This window comes from Camelus dromedarius, chromosome 5, assembly GCF_036321535.1.
Source record: "Camelus dromedarius isolate mCamDro1 chromosome 5, mCamDro1.pat, whole genome shotgun sequence".
Lineage (NCBI taxonomy): Eukaryota > Metazoa > Chordata > Mammalia > Artiodactyla > Camelidae > Camelus > Camelus dromedarius.
In genome coordinates this window covers 53092590-53115491 of record NC_087440.1, presented here as the reverse complement: position 1 = coordinate 53115491, position 22902 = coordinate 53092590, and the positions used below count along the sequence as shown (strand labels likewise).

The window sequence follows — 22902 nt, the reverse complement described above, 5'->3', positions numbered from 1 at the left end:
GCCTCCAATGCAGAGGATATAATTTATAGAAAATACAATATGCTCAGTATAAGCTTCTTTTAAAAAAACATTGTTTAGTAAGGGCTGAGTTTTTAATACCTTTTAATTTCTTGTGAGTATCCTTTCATGCTCAAAAACGTACCTGCCATTCAGAATATTTTTTAAAGAAATATAAAATTTCCATTAAAATACAGTTGATAGGATGAGGATTTGAAGTTAGATCTTCAAGTGTAAATTTAAGAAATATACTTACCTTTGATTCGAGGTAGACATTTGCTGATGACATTTTTGTGATTTTGCATATGTAACTAACTAAAGAGATGGCACAAAGAATGAACAGGCTGTCATTAATTAATGCTCGAACAAACACAGTCCATTTCAACTGATTTTCTGGGACATCTCCGTGGACTAGCATTGCACAAGTCAAGTTCACCACTAAAAAGAGAAGGCTTGCCATTATAAAGCCCAAATGCAATAGAATTCTGAAAGAAAAAAATGAATTTATTAGATTATTAGTTTATTAGATTATTATTTTATAAAACTGATGAGAAATTAAATTTAATGCTGAATTAGTGTGTTACTTTAAGTACAATAATTCCTTCAATTTAAACTGTTTGCAGTTTCATTAAATATAAATTTAATAATTACTCAGAGTTACTTGGGATATTTTTGCTGTTATAAAATTAGTATCTAAACCATTTAAAAATGGCATCAGATTTTAAAGCATTAATTTAAAAATAACCTCATGTGGACTTGAATTCAGTTGCCTCTACTAGGAGGAATAATATAGGACTATTTTAACATTAATTCAAGCAATCCTGAATTTTTCATTTTTATAACTGCTAAGCACATTTTCATTGACCCTTCCATTCCGAGAGTTATCAGGCTTTTATAATTTGCCTGGAAAAATAACATACTGTATATAAATTTTAATTGATCCCTAATATTAACTTTAAGAGTTAAGGGAAATGTGTTTAAAACAATGTTCAATTTTATGAACATCTGATTTTCTATAGCAAACATTTCTTTCAAACATGACTAAGAAGAAAGATAGGGACTGCCTATGCAGAGTTTCATACACTCATCATACCCTGTCTTCTTAGAAAGTTGCATATTTACTATGTATACAGAACATAGTAAATACTATGTATTTACATTGTAAATACCCATAGTGAAATACTCAACAACTTTCCCCTAAAAAAAATTAGACCACCTTATAAAAACCCTTCAGGTAAGGTATAGCTATCTGTATCAAGCAGCTGGAATAGCTATCTATACAAAAGTAATCCCAGTTCAAATACATTTATACTCCAAATTAATATGATCTAGAAATTTATTCTAATATATTCTGTTTTGGGTCACTTTCAATAGTGGGAATCATAAAAAGTTGTCTGTCTTTGGAAATAACTTACACAAGGAAAATTGAAGGTAATGTGTAACCTGTAACAAGCTATCTTTGTTAAGTATACACGCAAACTAACAAAGATTTTAGTTTGAGAAGCTTAAATATTAACATTCTCTCAGATTAAATAATAAAATAGTTATATTTTGAAACCCCAAACCGACCTTGAAATTACCCACACATCCAGGGGATTATGGTAGTTTAGGAAACAAAGCATGGAGAGGACAGATGAGTTGAACAGTTGGCAAGTTTGTGAGAGAATTGGTCTGAAACCCAAGGTTCCTGACTCCCCAGCTTAGCACTCTCATTTTTGAGGTGAATCAGTACTGAAACATTACTTATTTCATGGAACTATGCTATCTATTCTCACCCCAAACAGCATAATCTACCGTCAGTATTTGTGGATCCTATGAAATTACATCTGACATTTGAAACGGAACAAAGGTGTTAGGCAGCAATATGGCTAAAGGGGGAGGACTGCTGGTTACTCAGTTCACTTCCTGTGAACTAATCTAACTACCTGATCTTCTATAAGACTGCTAAGGCTCCCTTAACTACCGAGCCCTTCTATTTTGAGAAGTCTGCTGTGAAAAAATTTTAGATCTTATTACTCATGAAACTTACTTGTGTTTGTCAAGTTCAGTTGCACATCTGACTTTACATATAACCTATAAAGAGAATAGAAAATTTTGAAAACATGTGTAATACAGTATTCTTAAATTTGTTTTGACTTTGTGTTTCAAAGTGATACAGCAACAAATAATAACAGATGGCAAGTAAAATTCAAAGTTAACAGTTGGACTACATTGAAGCAAAAGTAGGCAGGTTTCCCAAGGCTTAAAACAATAAACTAATAACCTTCTTTGCTATAATCTTAAACTTAAATTTCCATCTTTAAAATTTTAAACAGAAATAATCCAGTTTAAACATTCATAGAACTTTATTTTTAAGCTTTTTTTTAAAAAATGGAGGTACTGGGGATTAAACCCAGGACCTGGTGCATGTTAAGTATATGCTCTACCACTGAGCTATTACCCTCCCCTGAACTTTTATTTGAGCCAGATATTGTGCTGGATGGCTTGCCACCTATTCTAAATTTCATCAATCATGTTTTGTCTGAAATGGAACAACTTACTTAAATATGGATATGGCTGAGTGTTCGCCAAATATTATTTCCCCCTAAGATGAAATGAAGTAGCAAAAGGAAACAAGGACCAAAAAATAAACACAAAGATAGTGAACATATATCATATTTAGTAAACTTACTTCCTTCATAGAGCCTTGCAATAGGCAGGTCCTCAAATACTTGATGAATAAAGTCAAGCAGAAAGGTAAGTAGAATTTGAAATAAACATGGTAACATCTGAGAACATAGTGTGGAAGGTCTCAATTCCTAAATGGTAAATTTGAACTTTATTATTCAGATAATGGGAAGATACTGAAGGTTTTTATATAGGCACTCCAAAATATGGAATTTCATTTATCTGGCATCCGTGTACAGGCAACTACAGAGAAACTGCAGACTAGAAGTAGAAAGACTAGTTATAAGACTATTGAAATAGAGCATGATCTTTCAGACTACTGAAATAGAGTATGGAATCTGGAAAGAAAGAGGCAAGCACAAAACATTATAAAGAAAACCAGTGTAAGTACTCAATAACTTACTGATTTCATTCATTTACTGAGCACAGGCAATGAAAGATGCCATGGATTCATAAATACAGTAACTGTTTCTGCTCTCAAGAAGCTCAGTGCATGGAAGAAGGAGACAAGCCAACTATTTTAAAACATTGTCATATCAATACAGAAGATGCTATCACAACATTTAGGAAGGGAGAAAGACTAATTCAGTCCAGGAGATGGTGAGAGGTAAGGGGAAAGGAGAAAGACTGTGTAAAGAGTCAGGGAGGACTTTTTGAAGGAAGTCACATTTGAGCCAAGTTATGAAGGGTAAATGAGTGTTAGACACGTACATGCTCAGGCAAAGATGACAGCCTGGGCATCTACTCATACCTATTGTATTTTGGTTAACAGTACCACCATCTACCAGAAGCCAGTTGTGATAGAGGGTTCTAAAATATTATTCCATTAGTCTCTAAATTGTACCACTTAAATCATTCTCAGATGCATCAGATTTCTCTGTCTCTACTACTACAGTGAATTATTACAACAGCCTTTTAATTGGTCTCTCTGCTTTCATTCTTTACTCCACCTATATCTTGAGAAGGTAACTGTTCATTTTACTACTTTTCCTTTATTCTCATCTCTCAACATGTTTTATCGTAATTTAAAAACTGTACTAACACATATATATATATATGTATATATATACATATATGAAAAACTTACTACTGTTTAACCCTTTTTAAGTGTACATTTCAGTTGCATTGAGTGCATCCACATTGTTGGGCAACCATCAACATCATCCATCTCTTTAGAACTTTTTCATCCTCCCAAATTGAAACTCTGTATCCATTTAATTCCTTATTCTTTTCCCCTCCAGCCCCTGGCAACCACCATTCTACTTTCTGTCTCTATGAATTTGACTAGGTACCTCGTATAAGGGAAACCATACAATATTTGTCCTTTTGTGAATGGATTATTTCACTTAGCATAAAGTCTTTAAGGTTCATATATGTACATCACTCATGTAACATGTCAGAATTTCCTTCCTTTGAAAGGTTGAATAATATTCCATTGTATGGATATACCACATTTTGTCTATCCATTCATCCACTGATGGACACTTGATAGCTTCCACCTTTTGGATACTGTGAATGATGCTGCTACAAACGTGTTTTATATATGAACATGTTCTATATATGATTTCAAAAGTCATTTGAGAGTAAGTTGCATACATTATGATGCCTCTTTATCCCTAAATACTTCAATGTATATTTCCCTGAAAAAAGTAAATTCTCTTATATAACCAGAATAATTACAAAAATTATAAAATTGATATTGATAAAATACCATTATCTAATCTGCAGACCTTTTTCAGATTTTGCCATTTAGTCTCCAAAATGCCATTTATGGGGGGAAAAGAATCCAGATTTATGTATTATACATAGAGTTTCTATATATTTAATCTCCTTTAATCTTCTTTTTTTTCCCTTTGTATTACATAATATTCAATTTGTAGAGTTCAGACCAGTGATTCTGAAGAATGCTTCTCAGTCTGGGATTATTGGATGTTGCCTCATGATTAGATTTGGAATATGCATTTTGGTAGAGATCGTGGTGCTGCATTCTTCTTAGTGCTTTATGTCAGGAGGATCATGATGTTGACTTGCCCATTACTGTGATATTAACTTTGATCATTGGTTAAGATGGTATCTACCAGGTTTCTCCACTCTTAAGTTACTGTTTTTCCCACTGTAATGAGTGTCATATGGAAAGACATTTAGAAACTAGTAAATATCTTTCATTCTTCAGACTTTCATACACTAGTTTCAGCATCTATCAATAATTCTTTGTATGACTGAACTATTATGCTGTACACCAGAAACTGACCCAACATTGTAAACTGACTATACTTCAATAAAAAATTCTTGCCTGAATAAATTATTATTATGATGGAGCACCTTCTTTTAAAAAGTAAATCTGATCATATTACCCCAAGAAAAAGCCCACATTCTTGATGCATAAAGGTCTTTTATCATCTAGCAGCTCCACCTTCCTATCATTGTATCCTTTTATCCCATCTTCAATGTTATGGTTTGCTCATTCTCAATTACTGACAACTTTCAAATAAGGGGTTCAATTTCACATCTCCATGCCTTTGCACATGTTTTTACTTTACCTGAAATATGATTTTATGGCCATATAACAAATTCCAACTCATCCTTCAATCCTTTATGTTGTCACTTTAAGTGCCTTAGAAGAGGGAAACCACTCTGTACCCTGGCATTACAAATCACACTCTATGGCATTTATTTACATTTTTATTTCCCTCTGAGAGACTGTAACTTACTCGTATTTATAGCCTCAGTGCCCAGCATAATGCCTGGTTCACAGTATGTTTTCAGACAATGTTTGAATAAATGAGCACTGTATTTAGGTCAAAGCAAATACTTTGGTATGATGTGGTCCGGGTGAGTATGCGACAATGACACAAGTTAAAACTGGAGGGGCCGGCAGTCATCCAATCACAAGATATTGTATAAAAATGCCAAAGGAAATAAAACAAAAGGAAAAATGCCAAAGGATTAGGCTTTAACTCCCACGAACTCTGTAATATGATTTTATGTTTGAGTGACTTCTTAGGTGACAGTGTAGACAATGGATTAGAATGGTATAAAGAATTCCAGTTAAAAGACTGATATATTTGAGAGGGTCCACTCAACCTCATTCTCAAGTTTTAAATCTAAAGAACTGATAGAATGAGAGCCCCACTGACAAAATTTTTTAAAAAGTCAGATCATGGAATTGATTATTAATTTTAAAATTTATTACTTACAAGCAGAAATATTGAGATGGCAGTGAATTTTGGAATATAAAAAGTAAATAACAGTCACTACAGAGGTGACAGCTGAAACTCAAAGTAGAGAATATTTAGGGGCATAAGTGTCGGTATATGTACATAAAACTATGGCAGGCTAACCTGTTAGCTTTCAAGTAGGGTAAAATCTCAGACTTCCACAGTTTCTGATGTAATAAACTGCTGATTAGAAATGAACTAGAGAGGGTGAAATGGTAAATTGAGGCACAGAAAATTTAAAATAATCTACAAACCACTCTTTGTTAAAATGAGAAATTTGGATGTAGCATGGATAGAAACATTTTGATCTAGAGAGAATGGAGGAGAGGATTTGGCAGATGGATTCTATTTTTTTCTAGTAAAGTAGGAAGCAAGGTCATATCCTGAGAATGGATGTTAGATTTAAGCACTTGGAATATGGAAACATTTGTAATCATGAATGAAAAGTTGAGAAGCAGAGAGGTCCGGTTCAAGCAGGCAGTCGACAGTGGACACAGTCAGCAAGGTTTCCTGATTTCAAAATTGAAACAATCTAACAGAAAAAATGGATGCCACTATAAAAAGTTCAAATAACTACATGGTATTTTTCAAGTAATAATTTAGAACTGTAATATGCAGAACTATCGTAGAGAAAGAAAAAGTAGGTGAGTGAACCATATCAGCACAACAAAATCAAGGGATGAGGAATACTAAAACGACTATAGTTTCTAAGTGCATGTGACATCAGAAGGAAGATAATGGAGTGGGGAAGACAAAAGGGGTAAAGTGAGTAAAAGTTAGGATGAGGGTAGAAAACAGATAAAGGGATGAATTTAAGAAGTATAAGAGGAAAAAGAAGAAACAGGTTGGAAAGAATTGCTTCATTTTCATGAGTTGATCTAAGGTGTGGTCATGCTGTTGGGCAGCTCCAAAGAGATGGAGGGTTTTAGAGATCCGAGAAGTCACTGAATTGAGAGACACTGGATTGGTTACCAATATGGGCTTTGAAAAAGATTTATATAACAAAAGACTAGGCTAGAAGAAAGAAAGTGATGATTCAGTCACAAAAGTGGAAGTTATTATTATTATAGCCAATGATGATCTAATCAGATGGCATAGATTTCAGAAAGTTGATGGTGGTGTAACATCAGTAAGTAGTATTGGGAAACATAAAATGGGCTGATTGTTCTTCCCACAAATTGAGATGGGGTGTTTATAAGGCATGAAGCATCATCTGGAAAAAGCTAGATTTCAATGAAGATACAATATTCAAATGAAGAAGAGAAAGGGGACAGGGTGGGAAGTGTAATCCATAAGGTCATGGGATGGGATAAATAATGGGTGTGAGAGGGAATTTAGCTGAATAAGGAAAGAATTAAAGGTCAAGTGTCATCTCAGATTTGCAGACTGTTACAATGCAGCATATAAACACAACCAGGTACTTCAATCACAATTAGATTATAATAAGGTTAAAAACAATGACCTAATATTAGTAGACTCCAAGTATTGTACAGAATATAGTTAACAGGACATGATTCTATTAAAAAATATGACTATCAAGAAATGTCAAGCAATCATATATTATTTGTTAAGATCTTAAGAGTGAAGGATAGTTCATGAAGCATAGTTAACATGTGCTCTATGTAGATTTCCTGAAGTTCAGAATGGTAAATAAGAGACATCTAAATGATTGGCTGATGTCAATTTATGTCAAAGGGGTCATATCTTTCTAGGTATTTCTTAATATTAGAAAAACTGAATAAATGGGCCATTTTATTTTTTAACTAAAAACTTTAAAATTTAAGTGTAGTTAATGTATAGTATTATATTAGTTTCAAGTGTACAATGCAGTGATGCAAAATTTCTTAATAAATTATAATCCATTTAAAGTTATTGTAAAATACTGGCTATATTCCCTGTGCTGTATAATATATCCTTGTAGTTTATGTATTGTATACATAGTTGTTTGTACCTCTTCAAACTCTACCCATATCTGCTTTCTTTTCCCCTTGGTAACCACAAGTTTGTTCTCTATACCTGAGAGTCTGTTTCTGTTTTGTTATATTCATTCATTTATTTTTTAGATTCCATATACAAATGATAACATACAGAATTTGTCTTTCTCTGTCTGACTTATTTCACTTAGCATAATACCCTCCAGGTCCACCCATGTTGCAAATGGCAAAATTACATTCTTTTTTATGGCTTAGTAGTATTCCATTGCATATACATTCCACATCTTCTTTATCTCTGTTGATGGATACTTAGGTTGCTTCCATATTTTGGCTATTGTAAATAATACTGCTATGAACATTAGGGTATGTCTATCTTTTTGACCTAGTGTTTTCACTTTCTTCAGGCATATACCCAAGAGTGGAATTGCTAGATCATATGGTAGTTCTATTTATTTTCTGAGAAACCTCCATACAGTTTTACATAGTGGTTGCACCAATTTACACTTCCACCAACAGTGTACGAGGGTTCCCTTTTCTCCACATCCTCACCACTATTTGTTATTTGTGGTCTTTTTGATGATAGCCATTCTGACAGGTGTGAGGTGATATCTCAATGTGGTTATGATTTGCATTTATCTGATGATTAGCAATGTTGAGCATTTTTCATGTGCTGGCTGGCCATCTGTATATCTTCTTTGGAAAAATATCTGTTCAGATCTTCCCATTTTTAAATCAGGTTTTTGGGTTTTTTTTTTCATATTGAGCTGTATAAGCTGTTTATATATTTTGGATAGTAACCCCTTATCGGTCATATCTCAAAATATTTTTCTTCCATTTCATAGATTGTCTTTTTGTTTTGTTGATGATTTCCTTTGCTGTGCAAAAGCATTTAAGTTTAATTAGGTCCCATTTGTTTATTTTTGCTTTTGTTTCCTTTGCCTTAGGAGACAGATTCCAAAAAATATTGCTATAATTCATGTCAAAGAGTGTTCCTCCTATGTTTTCTTCTAGGAGGGTTTCCAGTTTTTATTTTATTTTTGTATATAGTGTGAGAAAATGTTCTAATTTCATTCTTTTGCATGTAGTTGTCCAGTTTTCCCAGCAACACTTATTGAAGAGACTGTCTTTTCCCCATAGTATATTCTTGCCTTCTTTGTCCTAGATTAATTGACAAGAAGTGGGTAGGTTTCTTTCTGGACCCTCTATTCTGTTCCATTGATCTGTGTGTTTGTTTTTGTGCCAGTTCCATACTGTTTTGATTACTGTAGTTTTGTACTGTGGTCTGAAGTGAGGGGGTGTACCTCCAGCTCTGTTCTTCTTTCTCAGGATCACTTTGGCTATTTGGGGTCTTTCATGTTTCCACAGAAATTTTAGAAGTTAAATGGGCCATTTTAGGAGAATATTATTCTTTATTATAAAATCTGAAGAATTATATGGGTTGGTGAATACCAAATATTTTTCATCACATAACCTACCTTCTTGCCACATACAAACTAGTAGCCCCTAATTTAGAAAATGCTGATTTAGAATTTTAGAATTAATGAAGATTTAAAATACTGTTATCACTAGCATACTTTTAAAAAAAAAATTTAACCCATTTATGAGTGATCTGAAATGATTTTTCCATATTATTCAGACTTCCATATTTTGTCTCCCTGTTTAGGTTCCTCAAATAAAAGGAAGAAAGGTGAAAGTATGACAAATGTATTTTATTTGTGAATGTTATCTAAGTTTAATTAATTCAGGTATCCCAAGATTTGTGGAAGAGATACAGTGGAGCTGTATATCATTTATTGTCCCCCATGGCATGCAGAACCATGCTGCCTGGAGACAGCAGGTACCAAAATACTTTTAGAATGAATGCTTTTCTATAGAATTTCTTTTTGTCAAGGTGACTTTCCCATGTTTGTTGGTTTGAAATAGAAATTTTATTGGAGAATATATCTATATAAAATTTGAAATCGATGCAAAAATGAATTGTGGTGAACATAATCTCTTCTCCATGGTGAATATAATCTCTTCTCCATGGTGAATAGATAGGCATATACTTTCAACTATATAGGTTTCTTTCACAAGGCATTTTCCTTAGCTTCCATCTCAATTTAAATTCCTATAGAGAGTAGTGAGTGTACTGTTCCCAAGCTTGTCACTGCTATTGCTGCATATTAAAAAATAAGGCTTTTAGCTACTTTAACTATAAATTGAGTAGCCAGACTTTTCTCAGATGTTCTCTTTCAATGCCTATCATACATTTCATTTTTAAAAACTTTAAAAAAATCTTCTGAATATTTTTTTCTTTATAGCAGCCTCTTCTTTCTAGGATACATAGGATACAATATGTTTTTGTCTCTCTCTTAGGATGCTAACACTTTTTTAAAAAGTTTCTTCTCTTTGCTTAGTCTATTTTCTCTCAAGTTGCTTAAAAATGATTTTATACAAGTAAATTGGGGTGTTTTGATTTACAATTCAATGAAATTCCAGGTTAATACCAAAGATACATATCTAAGTTTGTTCTTATCTGAAACTCCACCAAAACAATATTAAAAGGATTTTCTTTAAAAATATAAACCCAGAAGTTTGAGTGGACTGGGAAAGAATATAGTAACAAAATGTTGGAAGCTAGAAAGCAGATGGATATGTGTGCAGAAAAGAGTTATTATAGTATGCCTGAGACTGCTATCCTTAGAAAAGCCTGCTTGTAAGGCTGGTACTTGGTTGGCATTTGGGAACTTGGATTTTTGGGAATATTCCCACCATTCCCAAAATGATAAAGGTATTTCATTATGCCTAGTCTGCTTGTGTAAAAAATATGGTTTATTCTCAACACCTGCTTTCCTTCTGGGAGCCTGGAATTTTGGTGTTATACAGAGTGCTTACATGACTAAGCCCCAATAAAAAACTCAGCACTGAGTTTCTAACGAGCTCCCCTGGTAAATAACATTTCACATGTGCAGTTACAACTCATTACAGAAGCAATTAAGCATAACCTGTGACTTCACTGGAAGAGGACTCTTGGAAGCTTGTGCCTGGTTTCCTTTGGACCTTACTCCATGTGTCTTTCCCTTTGCTGATTTTACTCTAACCTTGCACTGTAACAAACTGTGACCACGAGTGTAACAACTGTGAGTCCTCCTAACCAATCATCCGGGATCCCCAACAGCAGTGTGATGAATACTAAGCCAGTAGTGAGGAGGACTAAGAATCAACCAGATACACATTTTGGAATCTTCAAAAGGTGCAGGAACCAAGAGAACCAAATATCACTGGAACTGAGAGGTGGAGGTGACTAAAATAGGGGTAGATAAAAGCTGTTAAAGAGCAGTTAAATCCCTAAATCTCTTTCCCTAGTCCATGCCCTGAAATGCCACTTATTCATCCTGGCAGATATCTGGGTGTTTATTCTCTGGAGATGCTACTCTGGCCTGAAGTATGAAAGTTAGATGGCAGACACAGTTAATAGTTTGGTATCATCCTAATAACAGAGAGATTAGTTATGAATGCCAAGTAAAGGGATTTTCCCATGCCCAAACCCTCTTCCCTGACTAAGGTGTCAAAATGCTTTAGAGTAGACCTTTATTCTCTGAAGCAATAGAATATTTTCTCCCCTGAGAACTCTGATCAGCCCAAGAGGAAAGACCTAAATATACCAGCATTGGGGTTCCTTAACAAATTGTCCAGCCAGATCACCTACAGTGTGCACACACCTCACCCCACACGCTTAGTTTCCATTCTTAATTATGAACAGACAGCCAAGGATAACCAGATAGCTCAAAAGTTTTTAATAAAAGATAGAGATCACAACAAACTAATAGAAAAAAGAAAACTATACAAAAAGAAAAAACTAAACAAACAAAAAACTCTATCATTAGCAGACTCAGAGAGATAAGAAAAGATACTGCACTCATGAAACAAAATGTTGTTAATAAAAAAAAATTTAGAGAATAAAAAAGAGCGCACAGAAGTTAAACATGCCAGTAGAAATGAAATGTCAAGATAATAAGGGCTGGAAGTTGGGGAAATATCCCCCCAAAATAGAGCAAAAAGACAGATGACAAAAAGGAGAAAAGAGGTAAGAAAAAGATCTGTCTTGGAAGTCCAACTTCCAAATATTAGGAGATCCAGAGACACAGAAACAAAGGAGGAGAGAAGTCAATGAAAAATTCAAGAATGTTTTCCCAAAGGCATCAAGGATACAAGTGACTAAATTGAAAGGGCCTGTTCAGTGTCCAGCAAAATGGATAGAAAACAGACCTAAATGAAGAGATACCATTTTAGAATACTAGGGTCAAAGAAAAATCTAATAGTTTTAAGTAAGGAAAAAACCAATTCACATTGAAAGGATCAAGAATCAGAATGGCTTTCAAGCTTCAATAACACCACCGGAAGTAGAGCAATACCTTAAAAATCCTCAGGGAAAATTAAAATTCTCTTCCACCCAGAATTCTGTAGCTGCCTAAACTATCAATCAAATATGACAATAAAGTAAAAATATTTGACACAAAAAGCCTCAAAAAATTGCTTATCAAGCATTCTTTCTCAAGAAGGTTCTAGAGGATTACTTCACTGAAAGGTATGCAATGCAGTGAAGGATTAACTCAGCAGGCCTGAGTTGTCTAAACCCTGCATATTCCAAAGAAAGATCTGGCTCTTGCTAGCTCTTGGAAGATAATTTCTGAATCATTGGAATATCATGCCTGATAAGAATGTCTCTGTTTACCTGGCCATACTGGATAATTTATGCTGACAGTGTGATTTATGCTGCAGGCCTGGGCCATGTGGTATCAGTTTGGCCTTTGAAAAGGCTGGAGACTGAATAGTTAAAGTCTGCTAGGAAGATGCTCCATGCTTATTGGACGAATCCCCAATAAAAACCCTGGACACTATGCCTTAGGCGAACTCTCCTGGTTGGCAATACTTTGTAGGTGTGGTCACATACGGTTGCTAGGAGAATAAGCGTTGTCTGTAAGACTCTGCTGGGAGAGGACACTGGCAGCTTGTCCTGGTTTCTCCTGGACTAAGAGTAACCTTAGAGATGTAATTCAATAACTTAATTTTATAAATAAAGTTGTGCTTTAAAGATTAAGTGGACTGTCCAGGAATACACAGGAAATTAAAAAGATTAAAACCCAGGCGTCCTGACTCCTAATTCAAGGTTCATAGGGATCCTGGTTTTCTTGGATATATTTGTATGTTTAGATCTTTGATGGTACATAGTTCAATTCCCTAATTTTTAAGGAGACAAATATTTCTTTATTAACAGTAGTGTCATCTATATGTCAACACAACGACTTTTAGTTGTTCAAGATTTGCAGAATTAACATGCCCAAGGAAAATAAATTCAGGAACCAGATTATCTGTTTAGTAAAATGTAATGACCTAGCAACAGCTTAACACCTTCATTCTGTGTTGTTTTGCAGACTATCAAGTACTTTATCATACCCTTTACTTAAATGGAAGTAGATTTTTTTAAAAAAGCATAAATAACTCATTTTTTTAGGAATGAAGTATTAATTTTATTAGTGAGAAGGAAAATTGGTGAGCTTTCATTTTTGAAAATCGCCCTGAAATATAACAGGTTACTGTGGACTGCTCATTTGTTTACTATGGACAGCTCTTTGAAGATAATTTAACATATCTTATATTAAGGAATATACAGAATTTATTTCTGAACTGAGTCTCATACATTAGAGATTTAGACTCCTCAGGAAACTAATCTAAATTGAATTTGTGCTGAAACTGTGCTATCCTTTAAAAAGTTTTTCCAGCACTAAATCCCCCATTGTATATAACTGATTTTTCATAAAGCCTTTCATGCTTTTCAAACTAGGAAGATAGCAGAATTACTTTTTGTAAAGATAGAGACAGAGAGCCAGATTCATTGGAGAATATTGGTCTGACAGATAATGGTGGGGGGAAAAAGGGCAGAATGTATCAGAGTAAGTAATAGAATACCCCAGGGAAGAAAAAAGCAGAAAGAACACCACTTACTTTCTTTCTATCTGACTTCTTAAGGACAATAACAGTTCGAACATAATCGGTGATAAAGATCACACACGTTAGCTTAAAACCTGCTAATTTCATAAGAAAAAAAAGTTCTCTAGAGTACACCGTATCACCTCAAACCAGCTCAGGTGGTTTGATCAGTAATTGGACAAAGTCCTACACAATAGATGAGGAAAGAGCACAGAAGTTTAAGAAAATATTACTTAAGCATTTTTATTCTGAGAGACTGAAGCTGGAAAAAACTGTATATTGCGATCAATGTGCTAATGAAAAATGGCAGCTGTAACTGAATTTTTGTAAAAAGTTAGAACATTCAGATTTGAAATATCCAGCTACATCTTACCTTAGAAAGAAGATGATTCTAAATATTTAAATATTTACGTTTTAAATAAACTAAACTTTTATTAGTTTTAACATGGTATGTGTAACTTTTAAAAATGGCATTCATACCTTAGAGTTAGAATTCATAGACACTACATTAGATGTCAGAACTAGGTCATAAAGTAAGAAGAGTTTTTTAAAAAAAGAAACCCTTAGGTTCTAGATGCTTTATTAGTGTCAGACTATGGGAATTACAGATGTCTTAGATATCATTGAGACTAACAACTTTACAAATTAAACAACTGGCTCAGAAAAGTAGTGATTTGGCAAAGTAGAATAGAATTTGAGTCTCAGAATTCTAGATTCTCAGAATTCCAGTTCAGGACTACTGATGAAATTATACTATTTTAAACAGACCAACAGACCCCTTCACAAAGTTAAAATAAGAAGATAACAAGGACACTTAATTTATAAATGTTGGTCTTTATTTAAAACAAATTAGATGCAAAGTTCTACTTTGCTAAATTAGAGATTCCAATTTTATTTGTGCAGATGAAGAGAAGGAAACATTTCTTTTAAACTCCTTTATCATGAGTTTGCTCAACCATCCAAATCAGTAAACATTAATCACATATGCAACTGCTGAAGAGCATGAAAAATTTCCTTCAAAACAAATGTACAATAGTGGCTGACCTAAAGCAATGTATAGTGTAGTAGAAGAAAGCAGACACTGATGGTGTATCACACGATGTATGGTACTTTCTTTATATTTGGTCAGATTTAGAACATGAATTTCCATAAGTTAAGGTATAAATTACTTAGAGTTCACTGTAACTAATGTTGAAGGGTATTAAGTGTAACTTAGCCTTGTTAATGTGGATATTATAAAGAGAAGATTGTGCTGATCTGTTTTATTCCTCTAAAGAAGATAATAGAGAAGAAACAGAAGAGGGAGAAAAAAATACAAATTTGTAGCCTATGGGTTAAATTTGACCCACAAAATATTTTGTTTGCCTTATCTGGTGTTAGCCAATGGTATTTCAAAACAATACTTCAATATCCTGTCATTATTTAAAAAACAGATTTCCCATTTAAAAAAATCCAATGATCTAGCAATCCCACTCCTGGGCATCTATCCAGAGGAAACCTTAATTCAAAAAGGCACATGCAGCCCAATGTTCATGGCAGCACTATATACAATAGCCAAATATGGAAATAACCTAAATGTCCATCGACAGATGACTGGATAAAGAAGCTGTGGTATATTTATACAATGGAATACGACTCAGCCATAAAAAAGAATAAAATAATGCCATTTGCAGCAACATGGATGGACCTGGAGACAGTCATTCTAAGTGAAGTAAGCCAGAAAGAGAAAGAAAAATACTATATCACTTACATGTGGAACCTAAAAAAAAAAAAAAGAAAAACATTTACAAAACAGAAATAGAAAACAAACTTATGGTTACCAAGGGGGACAGGGGTGGGAAGGGATAAATCGGGAGTTCGAGATTTGCAGATATTAACCAATATATATAAAGTAGATAACAAATTCATAGGTATAGCACAGGGAACTATATGCAATATCTTGTATTAACTTACGGTGAAAAATATGAAAACAAATACATGTATCTTCATGTGTGACTGAAGCATTATGCTGTACATCAGAAGTTGACACAACATTGTAAACTGACTATACTTCAATAAAAGTATATTTAAAAAATTAAAAAATGCAAATTTCTGATTTCTCTTGAAAAAAATCAGATGATTTGGCAATGTTATCTTGCAGCTGGAATGGAGTCAATGTAGCTGCCCTCTTTAGATATGTGCTCTCTAGTACACCATAGTCACTACCACTCCCTACTATCTCTCAAATGGTAGTATCCAGGGTCCTCTAGGCTTCTGAGTTGAGGACCCCTGTTTTAAAGAAGCACTGTTTCTTTTTTTTTTTTTTTTTTTTTGAGGGGAAAGTGTAGATAAAGGGAAAAAAAGAAAGAAAAAAGGTAGAGAAAGTTCTGCGGTGAAATTGTATATTCAGGATTTCCCTTACCTGAGGCTATTTGGGATATGGTGAACAAGGGCTTCTTCATTCATTCAATAAATATTTATTAAATACCTACTACGTGTCAATTATTAACTTAGGTACTAGGGAGACAGCAAGAACAGACTTGGTTCCTATTCCTATAATGCTTATAGTTTAATAAGCTCCCACAAAGAAATCACACAAATATAAAACTGCAAATGCACAAAAGATATGAAAGAAAGAAGCAATGTCCTCTGAGAGTCTATAATTTTAGAATCTAATCTAGTTAGATAGTTGGGGGAAGGCTTTCCTGAAGAAGTGTTGCCCTGGAGCTGAGAGTATATAAGGGAAGAAGGAAAGAGCATTCTAAGTAGAGGGAAAAACAATATGGCAATATGGAAAGGCTCTGGGAAAGAAGGGGAATGGTAAGTACAAAGGACTGAAAGAATGCTAAGGGTGGCTCAAGTGGCAGGGAACGAGGAGTATAGTATGGATGAGGCTGGAACCACTAAGTGCTTTGTAGTAGGCATAAAAGAGTTCGACTTCTAAGAGTAACCAGAGCCAGTGGAGGAATCTGGGGGTGGGACTTTTATAATTAGATTTTTATTTAAAAAGAATAACTCTGGCAAGAGTGTGGAGAATGGACTTGTGAGAGCCAGAGGATACAGACATAGCGATTAAGAGGCCAACTGCCGTAGATTAAGCAATAGACAGATGGTAGTATGCAGCAGGCATTATGGATGGGAAGAAGTGAATGAAATAACAGATGTTAGGAGGTAACAGACAGGATCTGGCAGTGGGGTGAATGTGAGGTATGAGGGAGAAGGCACCATCAACAACCCATAGGTCTCTGAATAGATGGACAGCAGTGCCATTCGCTGAGGTTTAGGGGAAGACGTGTACAGTGGGGAGAGAGGAAGAAAGATCATGAGCTCAGTTTGGGATATGCCAAGTCTGAGGGCTTCAGATATCCTTGAGGAGATGTCAAATGGGTAAAGAATATAGAAAGTCAGAGCTCAAAGGAGCAGTCTGTGTTAGGATCATAGATATGTATGTGAGTCATCTGCTTTTAAGCGGTATGACACCAAGAATTTGGATGCAATCACTTGGCAAGAGCAGGGGACCTCAGCTTAGGTTTTGAGAAACTTCCACCTCTGATGGCAAGGCAGAGGCAGATGAACGTGAAGAGAGGCAAGCAAGGCAGTAAAAATATCCAGGACAGTGTGCCAGCCAGTGGAAGTGTTAGGGGGAAAAATATGGAGTCAACTGCTGCTGAGAGATTAATTTGGGTGAGGACTGCAAAGTGTCTAATGAACTTGTTGATATGAAAGTCACAATGAGCCTTAGGCAACAGCTATTTTGGTACAGTGATGGGACAAAGCAGATTAGAGTGGATGCAGAAGTGAGAAGATGGTGAGTGCGTACATGGTCACCCCTGAAGAAGTTTGACTATGAAAAAAAGTATGGGGTAGCTTTTGGTTTTGTTAAGCCTCTATTATTATGTTTTATGTTTTATTAATCCCACATTCATTTCCTGCTATTTGTTTCCTTTGGGTTTATCTTTTTTTTTCCTAACATAAATTGGATGCTTATGTAGCTTGTTAAATTTCAGGTTCTTCTTTTCTAATGTAAACATTTAAAGTTCCAGATTTGCTTCTGTGCCAACTTAGCTGCTTCATTAAAGTTCTGATATGTACTATTTTTAATTATCATATTCTAAGTATTTTCTAAATTCCCCTGTGATTCCATCTTTTATCCATGTTTTCCTAAGTGTTTAAATTTTCCTAAACTTTCACAGATTGTTTGTGTTATGGAATACAAACAATGCTTTGAGGGTGAGAGAATGTAGTCTAAGAAGCCCCAATTCTTTGAAATTTAATACTAATAGCTAATAGCACTACACAGGTACCACTCTAAAGATTTTTATATGAATTAATTTACTCCTCACAATAATTCTATAGAGTATGTAGTATTATTATTATTCTCATTTTTATAAATGAGGACATAGGCACAGAGAGATTAAGTAATTTACCCAAGTAAATTTATGAAGTTATACTGAAGTGGAAAGTGATGGGGCTATACTTTTTACAATTCTTCCTCACTTTAGGTTTTACTCAGATTAAATTGCAAACAGAGCTCTGTACTGTTTGCTTTTTTTGTTGTTTGCTTTTGCTTTTGTTTTTTCTTTGCAGGGGGAATCAATTTCATTTAGGTATACGAGATGTATGACATACTGCAATGCATTTAGGGTGTACAATTCAATGAGTTTTGTCATACATATATAACCTGTGAAACCACCACAACAATCAAATACAGAATATTTCCACACCCAATATTTCATCCTACCCCTTTGTGGTATATCCTTCCCTTCTGCCACAGACCCCAAGCAATTGGTGATCCACTTTTTGTGATTATAGGTTAGTTTGCATTTTCTAAAACTTAATATAAATGTAAAGATATAGTATGAGCTCATTTTTGTCTGGTTTCTTTCATTCTACATACTGATTTTTAGATTTATCTCTGTTGTTGTGTCTATTATTAGCATGTTCCTTTTTTTTTTTTACTACCAAATATATTCCTTTGTATGGTTATATCATTTTTTGTTTATCCCTTTGCTTTTGATGGATATTTTGGTTAAATTCTGTTTTAGGCTATTGTGAATAAAGCTACTGTGAACATTCATATTTAAGTTTTTTGGCATGGACATGTGCTTTCACTTCTCTTGTGTATCAAGGAATTCAATAGCTATTTTATGACATGTTTCACTTTTTAAAGACCGTCAAACTGTTTTCCAAAGTGATTGTGAAAATTTACATTTCTACCACCAGTGTATGTGTTCTAATTGATCAACATCTTTGCCAATACTTGGTATGGTCTTTTTAATCTCAGTCTTTCTAGTTAATATTTAATGGCGTCTTGTTGTCATTGCAATTTTCATTTTTCTTGATGACTAATGATCTTAAGCATCTTTTCATGTGCTTTTTGGCCATGAATACATCTTCTTTTGTAAAGTGTCTGTTAAAATATTTTGTCCACTTTTATTGGGTTTTATTACTGAGTTGTAACAATTCTTTATATATTCTGGTTATAAGTACTTTGCCAGATACGTATGCTGCAAGCCATTATCTGTTTTGCCAAAAAAAAGCTTTTAATTTTGATGAGGTCTCATATGTCAATTTTGGTTCATGCTTTTTTGTTCCCAGTCTGAAAAATCTTTGTCTCCTACAATAATGAAGATTTTCTCCTATTTTCTTCTACAAAGTTTTAGCTTTTACATTTTTACATCTATGATCCATGGTAAGTAGATTTCTATGTATGGTGTGAGGTAAGAATCAATATTCATTTTGTAAAAAATCAACAGACTGTATACGTATGGGTCTAATTCTGGGTTCTCCATTCTGCTGCATTGATCTGTATGTCTATCCTTCCCCCAGTATTACAATATCTCAATTACTATAGCTTTACAGTAAGTCTTGAAAGCAGGTAGTGTGATCCTCCAACTTTGTTCTTTTTCATAATTGAGCTATTCTAAATCCTTTGTATTTCCACCTACATTTAACAAAAATCTTGGCAACTGCTACCAAAAACTCCTGTCGATATTTTAATAGGGATTGCATTCCATGTATAGGTCAATTTAGGGGAGAAGTGACATCTTAAAAATAATGATTCTCCCAAGGTATTATTTTGTCATTTACTTAGGCCTTCTTTAATTCCTCTCAGCAGTTTTTTAGGTTTCAATGTAGAGATCTTACACATCTATTATTACATTTATTCCTCAATATTTTAACTTGGGGGGCACTACTGTAAATGGAATTGCTTTTATATTTCATTTTCAAATTATTTTCTTTTAGTATATGAAATAGTCTCATCTGCAAACTTCTTAAATTCACTTATTAGCTCTAGTAGTATTTTATAAATTCCTTAAAAATTTTTTACTGAAACAATTATGTCACCTACAAACGGAGACAATTTTACTTCTTTAAAAAAAAATTTTAAGCCTTCTTTACCCTTACCACAATGGCTGAACCTCCAGAACAATAGCTAGGACAGGAGGTGAAGTACCTTCCTTTTGACCTAAGGAGTAATCTTTCAGTCTTTCAATATTAAGTATAATGTTGGCTGTAGGTTTTTTGTAGATGCTCCTTATTAATTTGAGGACTTTCTCTTTTTCTTAGTTTGCTAAAAGTTTATTGAGTCATGAATGGTTGTTGAATTTTGTCAAATTATTTTTCTGTGATATGATCTTTTCTTTTACACTGCAAATATGGTTCATTATATTGATTTTTGAATGTTAAATCACCGTTGCTTTCTTGGGATAAAACATGTTTGGTCAGGATATGTTATCCTTTTAAAATATATTTGGATTTGATTTGTGAAGGATTTTTACATTTGTGTTCATGAGAGATATTTGTAGTTATTTTTTATAATAGTTTTTTCTGACTTTAGTATCAATTAGTCCTCACAACAACCCTGTGGGGTATGCAATATTGTTATTCATTTTTGGAAGTGGGACATAGGCAGAGCGAGTGAGTGTTTGAGATGCACTCTCAATCACTATCTCACTGCCTCTAATTTGTTAAGTGTTGCTTTCAAGCTGTGTTACGAAAGCATGTCTTGTATGTTGTCAATTTCTAAAAATGTTCTATGTGTTAATAAATTGTATTCAATGAATGGCTATTTTTTGTATTTCCTTATAGATTTTTTATATTCCTTGTATTTTTCCAACAACAGAAAGCTGGGAAATTCATAACTATGTGGAAATTAAACAACACACTTTTGAACAACCATTGGGTCAAAGAAGAAACCAAAAGGGAAATTAGAACATATTTCAAGATATACAAAAACGATGTTAGTTGTAGTTTTTCATATATGACCTTTGGTTTGTTGAAGTAATTTTCTTCTGTTCCTAGTTTGTTGACAGTTTTTATCATGAAAGGGTGTTAAACTGTCAAATGCCTTTCCGCATCTATTGAAAAGATAATGTGAATTGTCTTTTATTCTATTAACGTGGTGTATTACATTAATTGATTTTCCTAAATTGAACCATCCTTATATCCCAGGGATATGGTCACAGTGTATGATCCTTTTAATGTGCTGCTGGACTCAGTCTGCTAGTATTTTGAGAACTTTTGCATCAGTACTCATCAGGGATACTGGTCTGTAGTTTTCTTTTCAGGTGGTGTCTTTGGCTTTGGTATCAAGGTGATGTTGGTGTCTGAGTTAGGAAGTGTTACATCCTCTTCAATTTTTTCTAAGGTTTTGAGAATAACTGGCATTAATTCTTTAAATATTTGGTTGAATTCTCCAGTGAAGCCATCTGGTTCTTGGTTTATCTCTTTTGGGAGGTTTTAAATTATTGATTCAATCTTCATACTAGTTAGAGGTCTGTTCAGACTTTCTGTTTCTTCATGATCCAGTCTTGGTAGACTGTCTGTTTCTGGGAGTTTATCCATTTCTTCTAGGTTATTCAGCTTGTTGGCGTATAATTGTTTATAGTAGTCTCTTACAATCATTTTTATTTGTGCTGTCAGTTGCAATATCTCTTCTTTCATTTCTGCTTTTGTCTTTTTTTCTTATTAGCCTAGCTAAGAGCTTACAATTTTATCTTTTCAAAAACCTTAGTTTCATTAATTTTTTTCCTGTTGCTTTTTATTATCTATTTCATTTATTTCTGTTCTGATCTTTGTTATCTCCTTTCTTCTGCTAACTCTGGGCTTAGTTTGTTCTTTTTACAGCTCTTTGAGGTGTAAAGTTAGGTTGTACATCTGAGATCTTTTTTTTTAAACATAGGTGTTTATCACTATGGACTCTCTTGGTACTGCTTTTGCTGCAACCCATAAGTTTTGGTGTGTTGTGTTTTCTTTTATCATGATATATTTTCTCATTTCCTCTTTGATTTCTTCTTAGACCCAGTGGTTGTTCAAGAATGTGTCAATGTCCACATAGTTGTAAACATTCCAGTTTTACTTCTGCTATTGACCTCTAGTTTCATTCCACTGTGGTCAGAAAAGACACTTTGTATGATTTCAATCTTAAATTTGCTAACACTTATTTTGTGATCTCACAAGTGATCTACCCTGGAGAAAGATCCATGTGTGCTTGAGAAGCATGTGCATCTTGCTGCTCTTGGGCAGAATGTTCTGCATATATCTGTTAGTGGCATTTGGTTCACAGTATTGCTCAAGTGCTCTGTTCCTTATTGATCTTCTTTCTGGACGTTCTACTCATTATGGAAAGTGGGGCACTGAAGTCTCTTACTATTACAGTATTACTGCCTTATTTCTCCCTCTAGTTCTGTCAATATTTGCTTTATATGTTTAGGTACTTGGAAGTTAGATGCATATTTATTTATAATTGTTTTATGTTCCTGATGGATTGATCCTTTTATCGCTATATAATGTCCCTCTTGCCTCTTTCGACATTTTTTGACTTTAAGTAAAGCAACCCCTGCATTCTTTGGGTTACTATTTGCATATTATCTTTTTCCACCCTTTCTGTTTTAGTCTATGCACATCCTTAAATTTGAAAGTGAGTTTCTTGTAGACAGCATACAATTGGGTCTTTGATTTTTTTAATCCATTCAGTAATTCTATGTCATTTGATTGGGGAGTTCAATCCATTTAAAGTAATTATTGATAAGAAAGGATTTATATTAACATTTTGTTGATGTTTTTCTGTCAGTCTTATAGTTCTTTGGTCTATCATTTCTTTGCTTGCTGTTTTTCTGTTTTGTTAATTT

At 33.9% G+C, this 22902-nt stretch overlaps 1 protein-coding gene across 1 annotated transcript in view; it reads right to left on the bottom strand.

The window, feature by feature from the left end:
- GPR137C (G protein-coupled receptor 137C) overlaps positions 1-22902 on the bottom strand; it is a 53284-nt gene that overhangs the window by 21965 nt on the left and 8417 nt on the right. The window contains exons 2-3 of the mRNA XM_031453731.2: positions 2027-2070; positions 254-482 (exon numbers count right to left, since the gene is read on the bottom strand). Coding sequence (XP_031309591.2) covers positions 254-482; positions 2027-2070 — 273 coding nt within the window. The remainder of the gene's footprint in view (positions 1-253; positions 483-2026; positions 2071-22902) is intronic.